Below are 20,848 nucleotides of genomic sequence, written 5' to 3' on the forward strand. Positions count from 1 at the left end.
GCGTGAGAATGAAAACGCAGAGTTTGGAAACATAGATGTAAAGAGAGATCTCAACACTGAGTTCTGGTTATTGTTTTCTGCTGTTAGAATATCAGGTTGAAGAGAGAAATTTGCCCGTTTGCAGATTTTTCCATAGAGCACATATAAAATATTCCAAAGAAAATGCAGCTTGGGAAACTGAAATAGCATTGGCTGGCATTGCAAAGCAGCCAATCCCAAAATGCCATTCATTGTCCTTGGTGCTGATTGGTTGATTCGCTTAGGTGTGATAATAAATGTGACTTTCTATTACTAGTAAATAAGTGTAGCAGTAAAATGTACTGCCACCTGCAGGTGGGAGTTGGCATCACTTAAAACCAATGTTTTTCACCATTTTTCTGGAAAGTTTTCAATGAACTCTGTTATGCACAAGCACAAACAAAATGACGCGATTTGTTGATTTTAAGTTCATTTTCCATGATAAATGAGGTAATAAATGAGTTGAGTGCTGGAATTAGTTTAGATTTTGATCTAATTTAGGAAAAAACCACTGAGCTCCAGCATTAATAAAAAGTCAGATTATCATTGGAATAGCATTAGCTCAATTTCTCATCTTCTCAATCTCCAATTTATCACCGTCACTGAGTTTACGCAGGTAGATAACCGTAACCCACAGTAAGAGAACTGCATCATCTGCAAAAGGTGAGAGCTTGATGTTCAGAGACCCTTTAGCTTTGAGTTTAAGCTATTTCCTCCACTTACAGCTAACCTTTCTTCAGTAACTAAAGACAGAAATCAAGAAATAGACCTATTACCACATTCAAGTAATATTACACGCTGGAATGCATGTGGAAACATAGGCCAGAAAACTCAAATCCAGTTATACCAACACAGGTTTCATGAACCTGATGGATTTTATCTCCTTCCAGCTGCCAGAAAATGTCAGCACATTCAATTTTCTTCCTTCGGCTGGCAGCGGCTCATCTGAAAGGCTGCAGCAAACCTGTTTGTCGTTAAGTTTTCTGTCCACACAGCGAGCTGGTAGTCATAAGAAAAAACTGGACCTAATCTGAACAGTGTGTGAGGGGGAAATAAAAAGAGAATAACATAAAAGGTGAGAGCTGAAGTGCTGAGAAGTGAGGAAAGCAGAATCCCAAACAGCTCTGCTGCAAACAACAGACAGTAGTTGGCAGGAACTGGACCAAACTTGGCCAACAGAGCGGTGAAAGTAAAGTTTAAACTCTTCAGATGTGGCTAGCGCGAGCCAGCATTTAGCCCGCTTCATGAAAACCCAAGTTTTGGGCATATTTAGCAACACCAAATTCCGGCATTTGCTGACAAAACAAATTGTTTTGTTTACCATCGCGCTGCATGCTTTCACCAGTTCACCCTGCAGTTTCACATGTGGGAACTGAAAGAGAGAAGTGGGCCTTGAAAAAAACAAAACCCTCTCTTTCTGCTACATGAAACTGAAATATCTGCTTGATTTGGAAAGGTTTGACCTTTTGTTTTCTATTGTATGTACAGTCTTTGGCTTCAAAGAACATGCAAAAAGACAATCGTGACTGAATTGTAGGAATCTTGACCACAATCTGTATATTTTATTTCATTTTGCTTGGCAGCATCTCTGTTAATCTCTTCAATGAAGAAATTAAAGTCTTCACATTTAAAACGCTCTTAATTAGGTTCCTGTTGCTAGCCATACTAACAGCTGATGCAATGCAACCCTCTGCTAATAATACAAACAAATAATGAGCTCCGAAATCCGAGCGGGAAGGCAATAAAATGAAGTTTTTGTGTTGTTTTTATATAATTTCATATTATAATTGTTAAAACGAAACTGGGCAAAAACTGGTATCAGAAAGGTCAAAGCTATAAAAAAGAAAAATAGGACTTAGATCCATTTATATGACAATAAATGAAGAATAAGTTCAACAGGCAACTATTCAGCCTTTTCTCATGACCCTCTCTTGGCAGCTTTATCAGAAAAATAGGGATCTCAAGAGGTTAAAACAAAGCAGAAATTAACTGCTATAAATTTTTAGTGTGGGTTGTTTTAAGGTTGACAAATATAACGGATTTTATCTGTTTGTTGAATCCGTTCAGCAGACGGAGAGCAGATTGGTCCCTGCTGAGCACAGACTGAGGTCCTTTCACTTTGAATCACAATCACTTCTTTCAGCAGCTTCTATCAATGAGGCCTTCTTACCCAGACAAAAACTCACAGGCACACACATATACTCCTAATCACATTTTTACTGTGCAAGACTCAGATAAAGTGTTTTTTTCTTCTTCTTGGATTTGTTTGCGGTAAAATATTCCAGGTAGAGGCCAACGTGCCTGCAGACACAGAAGCAGAGTGTGGACAAAACAGCTGACATGTGGGGGCCGTGTCCAGCTCCCAGAGCTGGGTTTCTGGGCCGAACTCGCCTCTTCTCAGATAATTATAAAGTCGAGACAAGAGCCTTAATGACCAGCTGTCCTTCTGCATAACAAATAACTCGGCTCAAAATAGCTGCAAACGTCAGTTTCTCTCCGTTTACCTGCCATAATATGACTCAACTTGCTAATTCTCACAGCAAATCAAACAGTGGACTATATCAGAGTCCATAATGGACACAAACTGCTTAGTAAGTTGGATTAATGAGAGTTTGTTTGTGTGCCCCCTTCACTTCCTCCTGAGTCATTCTGTTCGGGGCTTCATTCACGGCCTGAAAGGAACATGCCAGGAAGCTGTCAGCGTGGCCGACTCTCTGCAGAATCAGCTGCCAGCTACAACACTGACAGATACACTTCCTCTCCCTTTAACCCAGAACTTCTCATGTGATCCAGTCAGCGCCTCGCCAAGCTGGAGAGAGGTATGTCAGAGTGAATCACTTACTGTTTTTCTACTATCCTCCCCACATGAGGCCCCTCTGGGTCCAGCAGCTAACACAACATTCACTTACTGCAACTTACTTTAGTTTCTGCCTTTGATCTCATCTCTGCTCCTAAAGGATATCACTTTACAGTTTTATAAAAATACATACAGCAGTATGAAAATAAATGGTTACTATATTTCTATTGTGGGAAATAATTAAATATGACATGTACGGACAGACAGGACCAGAAACAAAATCAATGGACGAATGGATAGAAAGATGGATGGATAAAAGATGGATGGGATGAAACGATAGATGGATGGACACAGAATGAAGTAAAACAACCAAAACATTCAATTTTCCCATCTTTATCCACATCAGGAAATAAATCAGATTCCGAACTTTTACAGGTTTTGTGGGAATCCTGGAAAAGTTTCCTACAAAAAGTTTCCCTCGGTTTGTGGAAAGCAGCAGGACTCCACATTATAGAGCAACATCATTACAACAATCACTGGTGCAACAATAACAATATAAAGAACCATCTGATTGGCTGTTAAACTCAGACAGTTGGCAGTTCTCACTCTGCAGGCCAATGAGATTCAGCTTGTTGGATGGAGAATCCTGCTTATAGAGAGTTTCCAAATATTCTTCATCCATTGTTTCTTTCACAGGAGGAAATATTTAGAAAAGCACCTAAGTTTCCTTTAGTCTGTAATGTCATCCAGTTTGAACAACTGGAACAAAAAGAGGAGGAAATGTGAGGAGGAATGAGCAGAGGTCATGAGAACCTCAGGCTGGTGATGTGTTTTGTTCCCTTCATGGTCACTTCATACCACAGAACATGCTGCGTCCTGCTGCTGAACTGCGTCAGCAGACCTGAAGCATCAACACAGGAAGCTCAGCTCAGGTTACAAACATGCAGAAGAAGAAAACTAGCAGGGTTCAAGAGGTCAGATTATCCCAGACTCAACTTCCCAGAGTTCAGTGGGCTCCAGCCTCAGATTTAAACCCAAAACGTGACGGTTGACCATATTAATATTAATAATCTATAATATTAATATCTATTTATGTAAGACATTCATACAGCGCAGAGAATTTAAATGTAGGAGGAAGGAAAAAAATAAGAATGGAAAGAAGGACAGAATGGAAGAAGAGAGGGAAGGAAGAAAAGAATGATGCCAAAATGGAAGGAGGGAAGAAACTAAAAAAGGAAAGACTAGAAGGAAGGAAGGACAGAAAGAAGCCCAGATAAATGTAAGAAAGGAAGGAGGGACAGAAGGAAGGTAGGAAGGGAGTAAACCCAGATGGAAGAAAGGAAAGAGAAAAAGTAAGACGGTAGGCTAGATGAGATGAACAAAGGAAGTTGGGAAGTAAAGAAAGGAGGAAGTAAAAAGAAAGGAAGGAAATAAATGAGAAAAGGAAGGCAAACACAGATAAAAGGAAGGAAGGAACAAAGCCCAGAAGAAAGCAAGGAAAGAAGAAATGAAAAAAACCCATATGGAAGGAAAGACAGAATAGAACGAACAAACAAAAGAGGAAGGAAGGAATTAACCCTGATTGAAAGACATTTAAGGAAAGAAGGGAAGTAGGACACTGTGAAGGGAACTAAGACTGGAGGTAGCAAATAAGAAAGGTAGGAAGGAGGACATGTAGAATAAAGGACACAAGCAATGAAGGACATGAAAGAGGAAAGCAACATGCATGTAGGAAGGAAAGAAGGAAGGAGGACACATGGTTCTCCTTCCTGCCACTGGTTGGTGTAACAGAATAATAACCCATCATCAACACCCGTATTCCCATCAAAAAATCATTCACAGGTTTTTATTTTTCAGATGTTTACTTCCTGGTTCTGTCTGTGCAACCGTTTCAAAACAAACATGGTGGATAAATCGTCCGGTAACAGCCAGATGAGATATGAATGACTTTTAAACATTTAGAAGGTGGTGTAAAGTTATGAAGTAGGTCAAGTTTGGAGGAAATAAACACCGTGTTCGGCAGATGAGAGAGAAAAAAATGAGATTACAGTTTTCCAAAGCCAAATGAAACTGAAGTTAAAGTGTTTAACCATAACGACCCTAACCAAACCACAAAATTAGTTTCAAAGTGGTTTAAAAACAACAAAGTTAATATTTGGAGTGAAAAGGTGTGTGTGAGAAATACCTGTATAAAAAAGCTGCTTACTAAGACTACAGCTTGGTGTAAACTGTACAGTTTCCCATAAAAGAACAACAGGACAGCGGGGAGACAGTTTCCCCCTTTTTATTTCTCCACCAATCACATCCTCACATGTTTGGATTATGCTAAACAGCTTAACTCAACAAAGAGAGTCGCACAAACACATCTAAGAGAAAAAAAGCAGCATGTTGGCAAATACCTGCCACTTCTTGGAAATTAAGTTCACAAACCTGCTGATGGGGGGCTGCTGAAACAAAAGGAAATGTGTGTCTGTGTGTGTGGATGCAACGGTCTGCAGCACACCCGTGGTAGACTATTAAACTGAGCAGCAGAGGGGAATACATGCACAGCTCCAAAGCATAAAAAAGTAATTAGCATCTTGTGTAGTGTGATGGTGGGTGTGTCTGAACTACGCCTTATGGAAAAATCTGGAGCAGAAACGGCCTCTGGATTTCCTTCTGGGATGAAAATAACAACCTGCAGCCGTTTTTAAAGCTTGATCTCGAATGTCTGCTTGCTTTTTTTTTTTTTTTACTATAATAAAGAGATTGTGAGCACAATTAAAACAATAAATAAATGAAGCAAAAAGTTACAAAGATCTGCAAATCTGAGTCACATCAGGAGGTTCTGGTTTTGCAGCTGCAGCTGATTAGCAGAGGAAACGTTAGGATGTAGAAATGTCAGATTTTCTAATTAAATGAAGTTCTGTAAGTGAAGTAAAGCTGTACTAATGATTATTTTAGTAATCGATTACTGTATCAATTTTTATGACTATTAATCTGATTAAAAAATAGCACATAGTGCAGATTTTACATTGAAGAACTTCAGCCATTTTTATACAGTATTAGCAATACATTAAAATATGCCAACAATTGCTTTTTTAAATAACAAAATAAACATTGTATTGCCTAAAATATTACATCTAAAGCTAAAAATATAAAAACATCAACATGTGAAACGCTCAGACCCTTCTGCTTGATTTGACATAATAACAGTAGGGCTGATCTGATCATTTTTTGATTAATTAATTAAATAATTGGACAGCAAAAGAAGATTAATATATTTTTTATTTTTACGGTATTTGAACCAGGAGAAGCTAAAACTGCTATCTGAGTTTTGAGTAGAACATATTTACAGACAAATTGTTTTTTAATCATAAATTCAAAATGTATGTATATTTTTACACTTTTGTCTTAATTGCTGCTCTGAGGAGTTTATATTTTACTCTATGCACTCCAGTTAATCAATTACTAATTTAGCTGATGATTATTTCAATAATCAATTCATGACAATTAGTCGTTTCAGCTCTAAATTGAAGGAATTCCTTTCCAGTTTCATGCTGCAGATTGGAATGAGAATGTCAAAAAAAGTTTTAATCAGAGAGAAAACCCCAGAGAAGACAGAGATGGATGAAAGCCGAATTTACTTTTTTCTCCTAAACATCCCAGTCAGAGCTGCATTCCAACGCCAGTTTCTCAGAGGATCGACTCAGCAGGGCTGCACAATAACACAAAGTCTTCTGGAAAACCAGGAGGCAGCAAGCAAAGGGAAGAACAAACACCTCCTGACTGAAAACGGAGCAATATGCCATAATGATTGCAATTGTAGTTAGTGCATGCAATCCGATCCAAATTGCACTGATTGGATATTATATTTCAAGTCATGCATTCACGTTCTGTATAATCTGTGATATAATTGGCGGAGGTGGAAAGATCCTCAAATGCAGATAAAACTGAATCATTTTCAGCCTTTTTGATCTTGTGCAGCTCTTTAACTTTAAAAAGTCCTTACTTGAACACTGGCGTCATTATGGAGTCTTTATAGTATTTAGAAAGCGTTTGAAGTTTCCAATTAATTTTGATGTCATCCACGTGGAAACAATTCACAATTGCTGCAAGATTTATACTCAGCATTCCTTTTGTTTTGTTTTAATTTTCTGGAGGAGGGGAAAACCCTGACGGAGCCCGAACGCCCCCCTCCGTCATCAAAATGAAGATTTACAGCAGCAGTGACTAATGAGACAAAGCTCTGTCTGTCAGGAGACATTTAGAGAAGACGACAACCTCAGCCAGAATTTCACAAATGAGTTTGGCTTCGTCCCAGTTCGCCTGATGCTCACAGTGAAAACTTCACCACAAGTCCACCTCTCTGGCTGCAGAAAGTTGCACTAAAACAACATTTGTAATCCACAATAACGACAAAATTGGTTTGGTGGTTTTGTGTGAGGAGGGTACAGTGATTGCTGATGAACTTCTTCAGCGAGGCCAGAATTCACTGCAGTGCAGAAAAAAAGGATTGCAGCCAAGCAGAGCAGCCAGTGTTTGCTCATTCACTGGCTTCTGTGGGAGTCGGATGTGTGTCTCTTTTTCCACCACAAAGAGCTCAGCACCACGTCTCCTTTCTGTCCTTCACTGGGCCCCTATTCATTTGGTTACTGCTCCCATTTACAAACAATCTCAGCAATCATCTCTGTCCATCGGGGACAATTTTTCACTCTCCAGCAGTAATCTGCTATCATTTCTTTTCCCAACCTAGAGGGAAGCATTATCTGCATCCCTTTGATCTCAGAAATTCAACAAAGACAGACCAAGAAGATGTTTAAAGTCTGGATTTAGCAGAGATACGAAATGCAATGCAACTTATTCCTTGAAACACAAAAACAATTTTAAAAAAGATGAAGGGAAAGCTGTTTTTACCCACAGGAATGAGAAACCCAATACCAACCGTTACATAATGACGCAGTCGCTCAGAATAAATGAAAATAGAAACTGCCTGTGCTTTTACATCACTTCTGTCACCCAACAATAAAAACAAACTATAATACAAGCTGCTAGAGTTTGCAGCTAGCAAGCTAACGTAGCCATCATTAATTCAGAGTTACCATGTTAATGTTAGACTATTGGCACTTTAAAAAGTGTTTTTAAAAAGCCTGATTAATGAAGTCATCTTGTAAAAAACAAACTGACTGCACCAGAAATTACTTGTTACGACCAGACCTAGAGGGTCTTTAAGGTTTGGATTTAGCAAAGACATAAAATGCAATATAGCTCGTTTCCATAAACATTAAAACAATTTGAAAAAAGATGACGGGAATGCGTTTTTTTTTTTACCCACAGGAATGGTTGGGTAAAAGAAACCCACCCATTCCAGTGAAACCCAAAACCAAACAGTACATAATGATGCAGTCGTTCAGAATAAATGAAAATAAAAACTGCATTTGGTTTCATACAAACTACAATACCAGGAAACCAAGCCAGTTTTCTCCAATGCTTTAGCTACTCATCTTTGTAGTTAGCAAGCTAATATAGCTGTCATTAAGTTCATGTAAATGTTAAAACTAACATTTTAAAAAGTTTGATTAATGAAGCTTTGTTGTAATAAACAAACTGAGAACATACTAAATTACATTGCTATGTTTTAGCTGCCAACCCAAGCTAGTAGCTAATAATGCTATAATGCCAAATTAGATTTTTCATTTTGCACTTATTATTTTGAATATTGATCATTTATAATGTTTAGCACTTAAGACATAATAGGCATTTATGTTCTAAGAAAAATAATATGAACAGTTTAAAACTTTTTCGTTTTTTTGACTTTTAGCATCTTTATACTGTCCACTCCAATATCTGGGGACAGTTTCTTCTCATCACTGTGAGTTTATAATAATACTGAGAAATTATCTTGTAAATTCATATTTGTTTTCACTTCTAAAAACTGTATTTATGTCAAGTCCTGCTCAAATTAACATAAATACCGTTTTACTGCTAATTTTTTTTGATTAACCAATTAATGATTGGATAGCAAAATGTGCTAACAAAACAGGATATTTTTGTACAGTTTTGACTTTATTAGCCCTTAAATTGACTTTTTTGAGTCTGTATTCAATTACTAAATTTTTAGCAATTATTTCAATAAATGATTCACCACTATTAATCGTTTCAGCCCTAATTTTTAGGACCAAAACAACGGGGAGAACCTTTACAAGGAGCCTAACTATGCGGGCACTTTAGTCTCCTTTGCAATAAAACAAAGATTTCAGCATTGAGACCGATTACAATAAAAACGATTAATGTTTACTGCTACCTCTGTCCATTAGGACCATAAAGTAGCGTTGTAGCTCCCTGCTCCCTTCATTTTTAGCCTCTACATTCAGTCCCCAGACAGCAGGCAGCACAAAGGCCCATCAATTTCAAATGTCAGCGGCGTGTGTGTTTGTGTGCGCCTTGCTGCGGTGAAACATGTCAGGGGACTTGTCTGTTATTTATCATAACCCCAGAGTGTCGCTAGGTTATCAAATGATGTCCGTGGAGCAGATCTGTCATCTTAATCCTTATAGTCCTCCCCCAACACACACACACCTCTATCACCTCTAAAGCCACTCCTCTTCATCTCACTCCTGCTGTCAGATGGTGTGCCTTTAAAGCCTCTGACATCCACTGAGAAAGTCAATCACGGAGAGCAGATATTGGATGGTCTTACAGGGATTAGGGTCAAGTCAACATGGAGAACAAAATAGGAAAAAAGTAGAGATGAAAAGAGTAAAAAAAAACTAAAATCATGAATAAAACAAAAGGCTAGGTGGTGTAGAGAGGTAACGTGGCTCCATATGTGCTGGTTTGAAGTCTGCAAGGCGTCATGTGGGTAAATGGGATTTCCTAGTGAGGGGAGGTGAACGGGGGCTTAAAGCAGCTCAACTGATCTCCAGGGAATCAGGAGGATCTGATCTTAGTCAGCATAAGTCCAAGGAGGAAAACGAACGCACAATCTGTTGATTTTTAACGGAGATGCTTGATTAAAACACAAAAAATACAAATAAAAGTGCAGTATGCAAGTAAATAACCAAAGAAAGGGTAAAACAGCACAGTTACAGTCTTACTGGAGACAAATATAGTCTGAATGGTTTTCATTCATGCTGCATTGCACAAAACCGAATGCAACGCAGAGCAAGTGGCTAAAACTGATTCTTAATTACCCGCCCTGCTTCAGCCTGTTAGCAGTCACAGTATATAACCCATCATCTGAGCTGCTAACTCCTGCATTCAGTTTCCATTAATGGCAGCATGAAGAACAACACGGTCAGTGTTTATAATGGAAACAATCTCACTGAGGTGGATGTGAGCACAAAGAGAACCTCCTATCTGGATTTAATTATTTAGCAGGTGGGAGAGATTGCTGCCTTCATTTTTCATTAATAATGGAGCTACAGGCTGCATCTGTATGTGCTGATGTCTTAATATGGAGCTAAAATGTTTAACTGCACCTTCAATTATTCAATATTCATTAAAGAAATCAGGTTTAATACGAACAAGCAGCAGTGGAAATATTCCAGAGATAATTTTAAGAAATGAATATACTAAGGAAATGTTAATTTATTGAAAATATTTATATGACGGGCAGAATTTACATATGGAAACTGCAAAGACAAGAAAAGGCAAGAAAAAAGGAGAAGACAGAAAGGAAGGATACAATGAACGAAACAAAGGAAGAGTGGAGAAAAGGAAAGGAAGATGGGAAGGATAGCATACAAGGAAATGGAGAGATGAAGGGAATTAATAAAGGAAAGGGAACAAGGAAGGAAATAAACGATGGACGGACACGAATGAAGAAAATAAAGTTATAAACAAGAGAGAAAACAGGAAAGAATGAATGAAAAGACAAAGAAGGAAAGAGGGAATGGTCAAAAGTAAAGAAGGAAAGAATACCAAAAATGAAGAAATGAAAATGAAAAGAAATGAAGGAAGGAAAGTAGTAATGAATGAAAAGGAAGGAACAGAGGACACCAGGAAGGAGGAAAGGAAAGTAAAAAGGAGATGCAGGAAGAAATTAAAAAATGAGACAAAAAGGAAGGAACAATCAGGAGAAAATAAAGAAAAATGAAAAGGAGGGAAAAAAGTAAGAAAAAGAAATGAAAGGAAGAAAAGGAGGAAGGAACAAACGGAATGAAAGGAAGGAAATAAGGACAGAAATATGGACTGCAATGGAGAGAAAGAAGGAAAGTAACAGGACAAAATAATCACAATGGGAGAAAAAAGAAGAGAACAAAGAATGCCATGAGGAAGAGATAAAGGAAGGTCAGAGAACAAAGCGGGACAGGAAACATTTGAATAAACAAATGAATCCAGAACAACGATGAGAGCAGATCTTTGAACGGTTTTCAGTGATGTAGAGGTGAATGTAAACAACAGAATATCAAACAAATCCGCCATCATTCTTTCTGAACCCATGATGATGCATTCACGCCTTCAGATCGCAGACTCACACTGACTAATGGTAATGAAAGCAAAAGTGGTTTAAAATGGATTGCTGCTGCTGTGCGGCGCCCTGCTGAGGTCCAGAGATAACCGGCTGGTTAATGAGGTAAAACTCCAAGGAGAAAAATGTCCGGTGAATGCCAACGCTGGAGGCTTATCTCCTGATTCACACATGAGAATTCACCTACTGTGCAAACACACTGCAAGGCGTTACAGCAGGAAAAGACAGATTAGGTGAAACAAGATGAAAACACAATGGAGACTTTATTTCACCAAACTCATTAAGTACCAAAAACAGCTGTCATTTATTAGGTTGGATCACTTTGAGCTGAGGCTTCCTGTGGTTTCCTTCGGTTAAAGCCATTTCTGGTTCTACTGCAGAGAAACAACCACCAAGCTTAAACCAGGTATTTAAATTCACATCACTAAACTTTTTAGGTCAGTTAGGATTACCAAATACCTATTTTGTTTCCTAAATGCAAAAAACAAGTAGTTTGCATGAATTTTCTTAGTATTTGATCATATTTAGCTGTAATCTGGCTATTTAAGTTGCTTTTAGAGTAACAGCTTCTTCATTCCTGAGCAGCTTTTCAGAGTCAAGACATCAAATTTCAAAAGTCGTCGCTGCAACAGGAACTTGGAAAGCAGCAACGTCACAGATATCAGTCCACTAATGCAGGAATAGTTCATTTAGAGTGTTAATTTGATTATAGCGTGAAATGCTACTGGATGTTTGCTTTAGGTCATAAGAGTGCTAAATTATTAGTTAATGTGTTCTGTCAGACTGAAAAATTCACTTAAGCTAATGACTAGCATTTAGTCATTAGCTTAGCATTATTTATTGTCTAAAGCAGACAACAATCTTAGAACTTTACCAAGTGAAAAAGACTTACAGTTAGCCATTTTGTAATGTTTATAAGGTGTTAAAAGTGAAAATTTGCTGTGACACTGTGCAGCAGCCAGATCCACTGTACTGTTCACCTAAGAAACCAGGATAAAATGTGTAAAAAAGTACAAAAAATTAAAACTATTAAATGCTCTAGAGGCATTAAAATGATTCCATAGGGTCAGGGTTTTATAAAAATCTGAAACTCTCTTCAAAACAGCCACTGATCCATCTTCTAAGCTTGTGTGTTCTGGTTTTAATTTATCAAAAAGTATGAGTGGATTAAGTTGGGGACTGGAGAATGATCAAGATTCCTCGCTGCTCTGCAAACCACCACAAGCTTCTTGTTTTAACCTAACAAGCAAAGGCATATATTTAGGATTTAAAACTGCATTCAAAAAAAGATCCAGACCAAATTCCTGCCTAACTGTCCTCTCATCCACAGACACGTCCTCACGCAGCAGCCGCATCACATTCTTGGCATTTTCGCTAAAAGCCAATTATGGCTTCCCAGGCCAGCAGCTCAACAAGCCAGCGGATTCTCTCCTAATTAACATCACAAATAAGAACAAAATATCCCCTCAGATTTGTGCTGATAATACAGCAGCTGGATTTTCCAAAAGGCATGCAAGCCCTGGAGCAGAACACACTCAATACCGGCTCACTGCAAGACGTTAAACCAGAAATTCAAGGAAACGACACTGACACACTGTAGCGTGGGATCAATTGCAGACATGAGCAGAACTGTTGTGCAAGGACAATTTACATGCTCCAGCTAGATTCAAAACACATGCAAACGCTGCAAAATGCAAACATGACACAGTTTTAGAGGTGACTCAGACATAAAGGCAGACAGATTGTACGAAGAAAAGCTGCTGGAGCATGTTTGGAGTAACTGGGTGAGCTCAATCAAATTCCTGCTGGTGGTAGACAGAGAGCTGACTGAGTCAGGGTCTGTAGGTGTGGTGTGTTTAAACAGGAAGTGGGCTTTGCTCCAATTTCCTGTGTATCTCCAGGAAGTGGGGATCTTAGTCTGGCCTCAAAGGTGAGCAAGGCATTCACAGCGAGTCGCCTTTAAACAACAAGTTTAGCAGGAAATAAAGGGAAACATGTGCACCTCAGGTGTAGACATGAATGTCTCAACAGATAAATAAAAGAGAAAAGATTCAAAAGACAAAAAGGAGTGGCAGATCAGGATCTAAATCTGTAAAATCATAGTCATAGAATCTGCCTGAAACAGGCAGAAAAACTGGCAGAAATGTCAAAACATCAAAATTTCAAGCATTTTTTGAAGATTTTTTGTCACAAACCAAATAAAAGAAATCCATAACATGGAACTGAGCAAATGTCATGCATGGTTTCAAAAATCTTGGCAACTAAAATCTAAAAAGTGGAAGTAAAACATACAGTGTCACAAAAATACTCCTAAAGGTACATAATTTCCAAAAAGTTATTCAAGTAAAGTATTTACTCCTCAATGTAGTGTGCTGGGTTTTATTTAGGGGTATCATTCAGAGTCCAGCATAAACATCACACTTTTCATATTAATAAAAGTAAAGATATTTTTAATTTTCAACCATTTTGTGTTGCTCCATCATATAAAACAGTAATTAAGTGATTAAGATGTAAAGCAAGGTATTCCATAAAAAAAGTATCACTCACGGATATCTGGAAGACCTCCTGCGTGTCATCGAGCATCTGAACCCGTATGGAAACCTGCCGTCCCGGGGGCTGGACCGGAGGACGCATGCCGGGCTCCAGGGTGGACACTCCGAAGCTTTCCGGGGCGCCCAGCCGCTGTCCGGCTGTGGAGGGCCTCTCGGTCAGCTCAGACATGGTGATGGGCTTTCAAAAGGCAGCAGGAACCGATGTTCACGTCTGATGGAGAGAAAGAGGACAGAAACATTGCTCAGATGCAAATAGTTGATTTATTAAAAATCCGAGATTTGTATTGCATCAAGATGGCCGACTTCTTTCCATAAAATTACCGATTACATTTTTTCAAGCTCATCGTTATATTTGAACGTTTTTATATGGATTGTGTTACTGACTGAATACACAGGAAATTTTAGTTTTCTCAAATTGCTACACCTAAACATCACAATTTTTACAATAGCTTTTCTGTCATATTAGCTTAGCCTTCGTAGCAAAACCGTTATTTTTGGTTTAGCAGTCGACGACTTTACTCCGCCATTCAGCTGAGCTGGATGACCGCTATTAAGTAGATACCTTTGAGAGTTTGTCAAGTGTTTATATTTCAAAACAAAACCATATAAAGAGTATTTTATATCCCAAACCGGACTCCTGTTTGGACTGTTTCTCCTCCCGTTCTGCTGTGCCCCGCCGCCATCTTGTTTTTAAACAGAACCACATAAGGTGCATTTTACATCCCAAACCGGACTAAATTTGGACCGCTTTCTCTTTCAAGGTCTGGTATAGCCAGACGTCTTCTTTGTTTTTTTAAACAGAGCCTCATAAAGTGCATTTTACATCCCAAACTCCATTTGGATCAGTTTCTTGTTCAGGTTCCAGTATACTGGGCCGCCATCTTTGTTTTTAAATCCATTGGTTCCGCCCAAGGATGACCAGCGTCGCCCTCTGTTGGATGGAGGCCAAACTACAACATTTCCAAGTGGACGTTTTTAGTAAATTTAATGGAATTAATTTTAGTCTAATAAACATTAATCAACAATTAATAGTAAGTCGATTAATTGATTGAATACCTAAATCACTAATTGGTTATTAGTGGGGTTTAAGCCGGCTTTGCACAATAGTTAAACCACAACATATTTCACTGAGCACTGAAGAAATTAGCCACAAACCTCAACACAGCAAAAGCAGACAGACATGTCTCACACCTTTCCAGACATTCAAACATTCCAGCAGGTGGGATCTAAACACAGACCTCCATTCAAGGCCAGCCCAGACTTGAATTCAGGCCTCCAGACTGGAGATATACGGTCCAGTCCAGAGGGTTTCTGTCTGCCTTTCCCCTGCCTCCATCCCACACTTGATAAACCTCAACCGCAGGCAATAAATATCCTCTCTCTGAGGCAGTCGGTGACATCAGGGTGGAGGAATGTCTTAGAAGACAGACAGGAGGGTTGCTCACTTCTGCACTGCCTCAACAAGAGATCCAGGAGAGGAAGGTGGCCTCGGTTCAGTAACCTCTTAAATCTTTAAACCAATCAACCATCCTGCACCAACAATCTGAGGACACGATACATTTTTATTCTCTTTTGAGGCAAAGTTTAGCAGCTAAATACAGATTATATCAAATATTTGCATGTAAAAAATTATTCCTTAATTTAAGACATTAAATCACACTAAACATTTCCTGTTTTGGGTCAGTTAAAATTCCTAAAATTATTTCTACTACATAAATATCAGAAAAATTTGAGAATATATTAATATACTATTAACGTCTGAAGTCAAATAAAGTATCACTTGGGTCAAACATTTTGGATCTACTTCCTTGAGCTTCTCACCTGAATTTTTTTCCAGACAGAACTGGTGGAACTGAGTCAGATTTGCTCACAAACACATTTTTAGTTCTGTCCACAAATTTTCCACAAGAATGAAATCAGAGTTTTGTTATGATAACCCAAAAAACATCGGTTTTGTTGTCCTGAAGCCACTTTGTAACCAGTTTGACTGGATACTGAGAGTCATTTTACCATTTCCAAAACCCATTAGTGTCCGAACTTCAATTTTCTGGCTTCAGTATTTCAATATTTTCCTTCCTGCTGCAGCAAAAATACCCCACAGGATGATGCTGCCACCCCATACTTCACAGTTCTCATATTCTCCAAATATATTGACAGTTAAACATGTTTTCCTTGCTTCAGACCACAGAACGTGTCTCTAAACATTTAGGTATTTGTTCCAGACTGTGTTGTCTTTTAAACTGATGACTTCACTATCTTTTTATACAGACAGGCTTTAACTATATACAGAGTTTTAAATATTTACAAGGAGACAGTTTGGGCGGCCGACTTCAAAGTGTTCAATGTAATTCACATTGTCAACAGGATGATGCAGCGACAGCCACTTAAAACAAGGAATAAGGAGAAAAGTTGTATTTTTTACACAGAAAAATAATCTGCAAACTCTAATAACAATAATATATATTTTTTAATCGACAACATAAAAATCCACTTTGGAGCCAATTTAAAAGGACCTCAATAATTTCAAAGGGTTTTTATTGTATGAAAGCTGCAGCCAGACCAGATCAAAGGATGAGAAAACAAAGTGGATCAGGAAGAGTTGGCTAGCAGCAGCAGTAATCTATGTCAGGCACCAGGAATTTAACCTCGTTTTCAAGTCTGTATTTTCTCTCCGTTATTTTATTTTTTTATTTTTTTGCATATGCATGAGATCTGATGATTTAAAACATACGTCACAGGGTAAAAATCACCTTTTTCTCTCTTTATTGCTTATTTTTAGCACCTTTAATCATTTAATCAAAATAATATCCTCATATTAACCTTTGTTTGAGGATCTGAAATACTTAAATGTGACCAAAAAACAAAATAGCTAACTTTTTTAACTTCTAATACCGATATCTGAACACTAATATATTGACTTAAAACGTCTCCTTTTTTAAACATTGACAGAAATGTACTGAATTATGAATTTATTTAATAACTCTGCACCAGTACAGCACACATATTTAGACCGCAACAAGACATTTTTCCTGCCAACACCCTTTACCATTGACAATAACTTTTTGAAAACTTTCAATTAATGAGTTACAGCAAACTTTAATTTCCTTTGGGGTCACAAAGTATTTTTTAATAGGAATTTTAATTAAGCGTGGTCAAACATGTAAAAACAACTTTAATTCATTCAGTTTTAGGAGTAGAACAGCCAAAGTAAAAGTAATTATAAGAAATTGAAACTGATGAAAACAATAGGTTGATTATTTTGGACCAACATGCACAATGTAGTTCCATGTACAAATAAACTGCAACAAATGGTTCAGAAAATGCAATTAGGAACTCTAAATATAATGTAAAATACAAACAATAAAGCACACACAGCAAAAACACTCAATCTTAGCAAGTAGTTTCTAGTGCAAATATCTTTGTAAATTTGAAATAAAACTAACTTAAAAGTAACTTTTCAGCAAGATATAGAGGCTTGTTTTAAGTAAGTAATTCCTTAATATTGATTAGTTCCATTAGCAGTTAAATTAACTTATAACATGGGAAAAATGTCTTACTGTAAGTGAAATAATCTGCCGATTAAATAATTATTTACTTAAAACAAGCCTCTATATATTACTAAAAAGTTACTTGCAAGTTAGTTTTGTCTTATTTCAAGTGTACTAAAATATTTGCACCAGAAACTAGACCAAAAGTATTTTGTGTTTTTAGATTAGACTGAATAGACAGGGTATCGGTGATAACTCTATAATGCGTCTTATTCACTGTTAATTTTGTTATATTTATAGCTGATTCTCTATCAGTCACCTGTTTGCTCTTTATTAAGGTAATGCAGGTGTAAAAAGATTCTAAATGAAGCCTCCCTTAATCCCTGCGGGTGTCGTTACCTCTGCTCACCTCCATGACAAAAAGCTGGAACTGGAAACTGGAGCCGAACCAAGGAAGTGACCCGACTATAAAGGGAGCTGACATTCAAGTTACTGATTACACCTGTGGGAACATTGGCTCGTCTTTGTGCGCTGCTTCCCCCACTGCGTTAAAGTGAAAGCTTATCAGCAGTCCAGTATCGGTGGGTAGCCGTGTTCCAGCCTGCTAGTTTACAGCCCTAATTCACTTTATTACTAACAAGCAGGTGTCGATAATCCCTAGAAAATGGAAAAATCCGACTTGATCTGAAGGAGTGTACCTCCATCACAAATGAACCCATAAAACATTTCTGATTTAAGACTCTGGGATCAGTGTCACCAGCAATTAAACCCAGAGAGGGAAAAAATTGGGAGGTTTCCTCATCACCCTCTATCTTCAGCAGGGAGGCTGGTTGTGCAAGGGTGGAATACAGAGTGAGCCGCTCACACAGCAGGCACAAAGGAAGCCACTGTGGGAGCGTCAGGCAGCGCGGCTTTAACTCACCAAGGCCTCCAGGGACGCCTTTCAACTGGGGTTCGCCCAGCGTTTCCCAAGAGATGGCGACTGGGCGCAGGAGCCTGGGAATCAGATGAGCCACGACGCACATTTTACGTCAAACAGGGCTTACTAATCCGGTTCTACACATTACATTTTGTTCATACGTCATACATTTATTTGGTGGAATTTCCTCAAGATTCTTACAGCGCTGCAAAAATACAAAGTTTTACCAAGTAGTTTCTAGTGCAAATATCTTAGTAATCTTGACATAAGACAAACTAACTTAAAAGTAACTTTTCAGCAAGATATAGAGGCTTTTTTAAAGTAAATAATTCCTTAATATTGATTTGTAAAAAAGTACAAGTTCCACTGGAAGATTATTTCACTTATAATGTGGAAAAATTTCTAGTATTTTTTTACTTACAACAAGCCTCTATATCTTGCTGTAAAGTTACTTTTAAGTTAGCTTGTCTTATTTCAAGTGTATTAAGATATTTGCACTAGAAAGTAGAACAAAAACACTTGGTAAGAGTTTGTATTTTTGCAGTCAGTAGCTTTCTTGAGTCACTCTCTAAGCAAATTCTCAGTTTTGAGCTGTTTTTAATTGGATTAATTCACATATTTTACACCAGAACTTTGTCTCTGCCTCTTTAACTCGAGTCTTTAGGACGTAAAATTTAAGAAAGTAATAAAAACATTCACAGACTATTTTTTGGCACTGATGTTACTGATAGAGGCTTAAAAATGAAAAATGTGAATGTATATTGAAAAAGAGAAGCTGCCGTCACACATGAAACAACATAAAGGGGATGTGACAACCACTTAGTGTGGATTTGTGGTATTTCCCATAATCTGAACCAGTCCTCTTTTTTTTTGATTAATGTTAATCATTGGCAACTAAAATACCAAAATTAACTTTAATGCATGCAGCTCAAAGGAATGTTTTTAAATGTGGAATTTTATTTACACAGATGTTGCAATCACTGATGCAGCACAACTGTGGGAAATAAGGGAAAGAGAATCAACTGGCACCAAATTCACACAAGAGGAAGTCAAATTGGTAAATATTATAACAAGTTTAATGCTGGGTGTAAATATTTTATTTTTTGGATTATTCGAAAAAGGGTAGCATTGATTGAGCTGCTTCTTTTTATATGTGTGTTTAAGGTTTTTATAACATTTAACTAACAAACTAATCTCGATTTAAACAAAATGAAGGACCTGAGCCAGATTAGTGTGGATTAATCTTTATGTTTTATTAAATCTGCACTTTAAAAATCCTAACCTCTCCCTTCCACCAAAAAAATAAATAAAAAAAAAACATTTTTGGGATTATGATTGATTTAAAGAATGGAATATTGAATAAACTGAATGTAGCTATAGCTAGCAAAAATGGTTTTGTGCTCAGATGAGGCGTTTTTGGCCGTATTGAAATGAGTTTATTTAGCCAAAAAACATTTATAAAATTAACTAAAAGATGCTAAAATTAAAGACAATATTTTTTGTTTCCATATTTATGAATCAATCAGTTTCAAACTGATGTAAAATATATTTATTTTTACCCACACAAGCAGTTTACGTCAGCTGACAGAAAATTATGGCACTCCACTTCAACAATAATTAAATATATTTTTTGAAAATGGCATCTTCTGTTTAATATTTATTACCCAATCTATGTATCCTTAATTTCAAATCATTACTTATTGAATTCTGCGCCTAAAAATTAAGCAAAGTATGAAAAAAATTAAAACAATATTTAAATAAAAACTAACAGAAAAAATAGAAAACACACTTTAAAAACTAACAGAATTAGACAAACAAAAAGTCACAACGAAATAAAACTAAACCATAAAGAAAACTATTACAACCCTGCTACTGACGACTCAGAATGTCTCCGCAGAACCACACGCACCCTTTAAGAAGCTTAAAATGCAAACATCTGATATATTTTGGTTTCTTAACAGCAGAATTTGACCAAGTATATTTTTGTTAAGTGTGTTTGAAGCCATTTCCAGTCAGATTTTGTTATATTTCTACATTTATTGGTGCATTTTGGATCTGAAAATGAAACATCATGGGGTGTGTCTCTGTCTCACAGCAGAGAACCCAGCAGAGGTTTTATTGCTGACTGTTTTGCATGACTCCGTTGTTTAAACGAGCCGCCGGCGACGAGCTCAAGGCCACAACGCTACACCCGACACGACGTTTTATCAAGGTGACACCCTCCCCCGTTCAGCGAAAGGGCAATTTAGCTGCTCTGAGACACAAGCACCAACCACACTGCGACATATTGATTTGAAAACATACAGAGGGGATGTAAAGCAATTGAGCAGGCCATGTTACAGCCACATGCTCCACCAACCACGTGCAAAAAGAAAAAAGTCAGTGCTGCCTCTTTGGTGACCCTGAGCTGTGACCCCACTCAGGAGGGTGCAAAGACGGGGGGAGGGGGCGTACGATCGTCTGAGATCAGTGAGCGAAAGCTCGCTTTATCAGGCTGAAATAAAACAGATCCGGCCCAGAGAGAGACACGTGAAGAAGTTGAGTACAGTAGGCAGAATGTAGGTTAGCAGAGTAATCCGTTAGGCCAGTGCGACCATGTCAGTGGGTTACAGTAAGGCAACC

The 20,848-nt window shown here is 37.7% G+C and overlaps 1 protein-coding gene across 5 annotated transcripts in view; it reads right to left on the minus strand.

Annotated features, from left to right (window-relative positions):
• The window catches only part of LOC116715898 (FERM, ARHGEF and pleckstrin domain-containing protein 1-like), a 47,187-nt gene that overhangs the window by 22,131 nt on the left and 4,208 nt on the right, over nucleotides 1-20,848 (minus strand). For all 5 annotated transcript variants that reach the window (XM_032556620.1, XM_032556621.1, XM_032556622.1 and 2 more), the window contains exon 2: nucleotides 13,815-14,030. In XM_032556620.1, the coding sequence (XP_032412511.1) occupies nucleotides 13,815-13,988 (174 nt within the window). In that variant the 5' untranslated portion in view covers nucleotides 13,989-14,030. The remainder of the gene's footprint in view (nucleotides 1-13,814; nucleotides 14,031-20,848) is intronic.

The sequence above is a fragment of the Xiphophorus hellerii genome, chromosome 24, assembly GCF_003331165.1.
Source record: "Xiphophorus hellerii strain 12219 chromosome 24, Xiphophorus_hellerii-4.1, whole genome shotgun sequence".
NCBI classification, from domain to species: domain Eukaryota; kingdom Metazoa; phylum Chordata; class Actinopteri; order Cyprinodontiformes; family Poeciliidae; genus Xiphophorus; species Xiphophorus hellerii.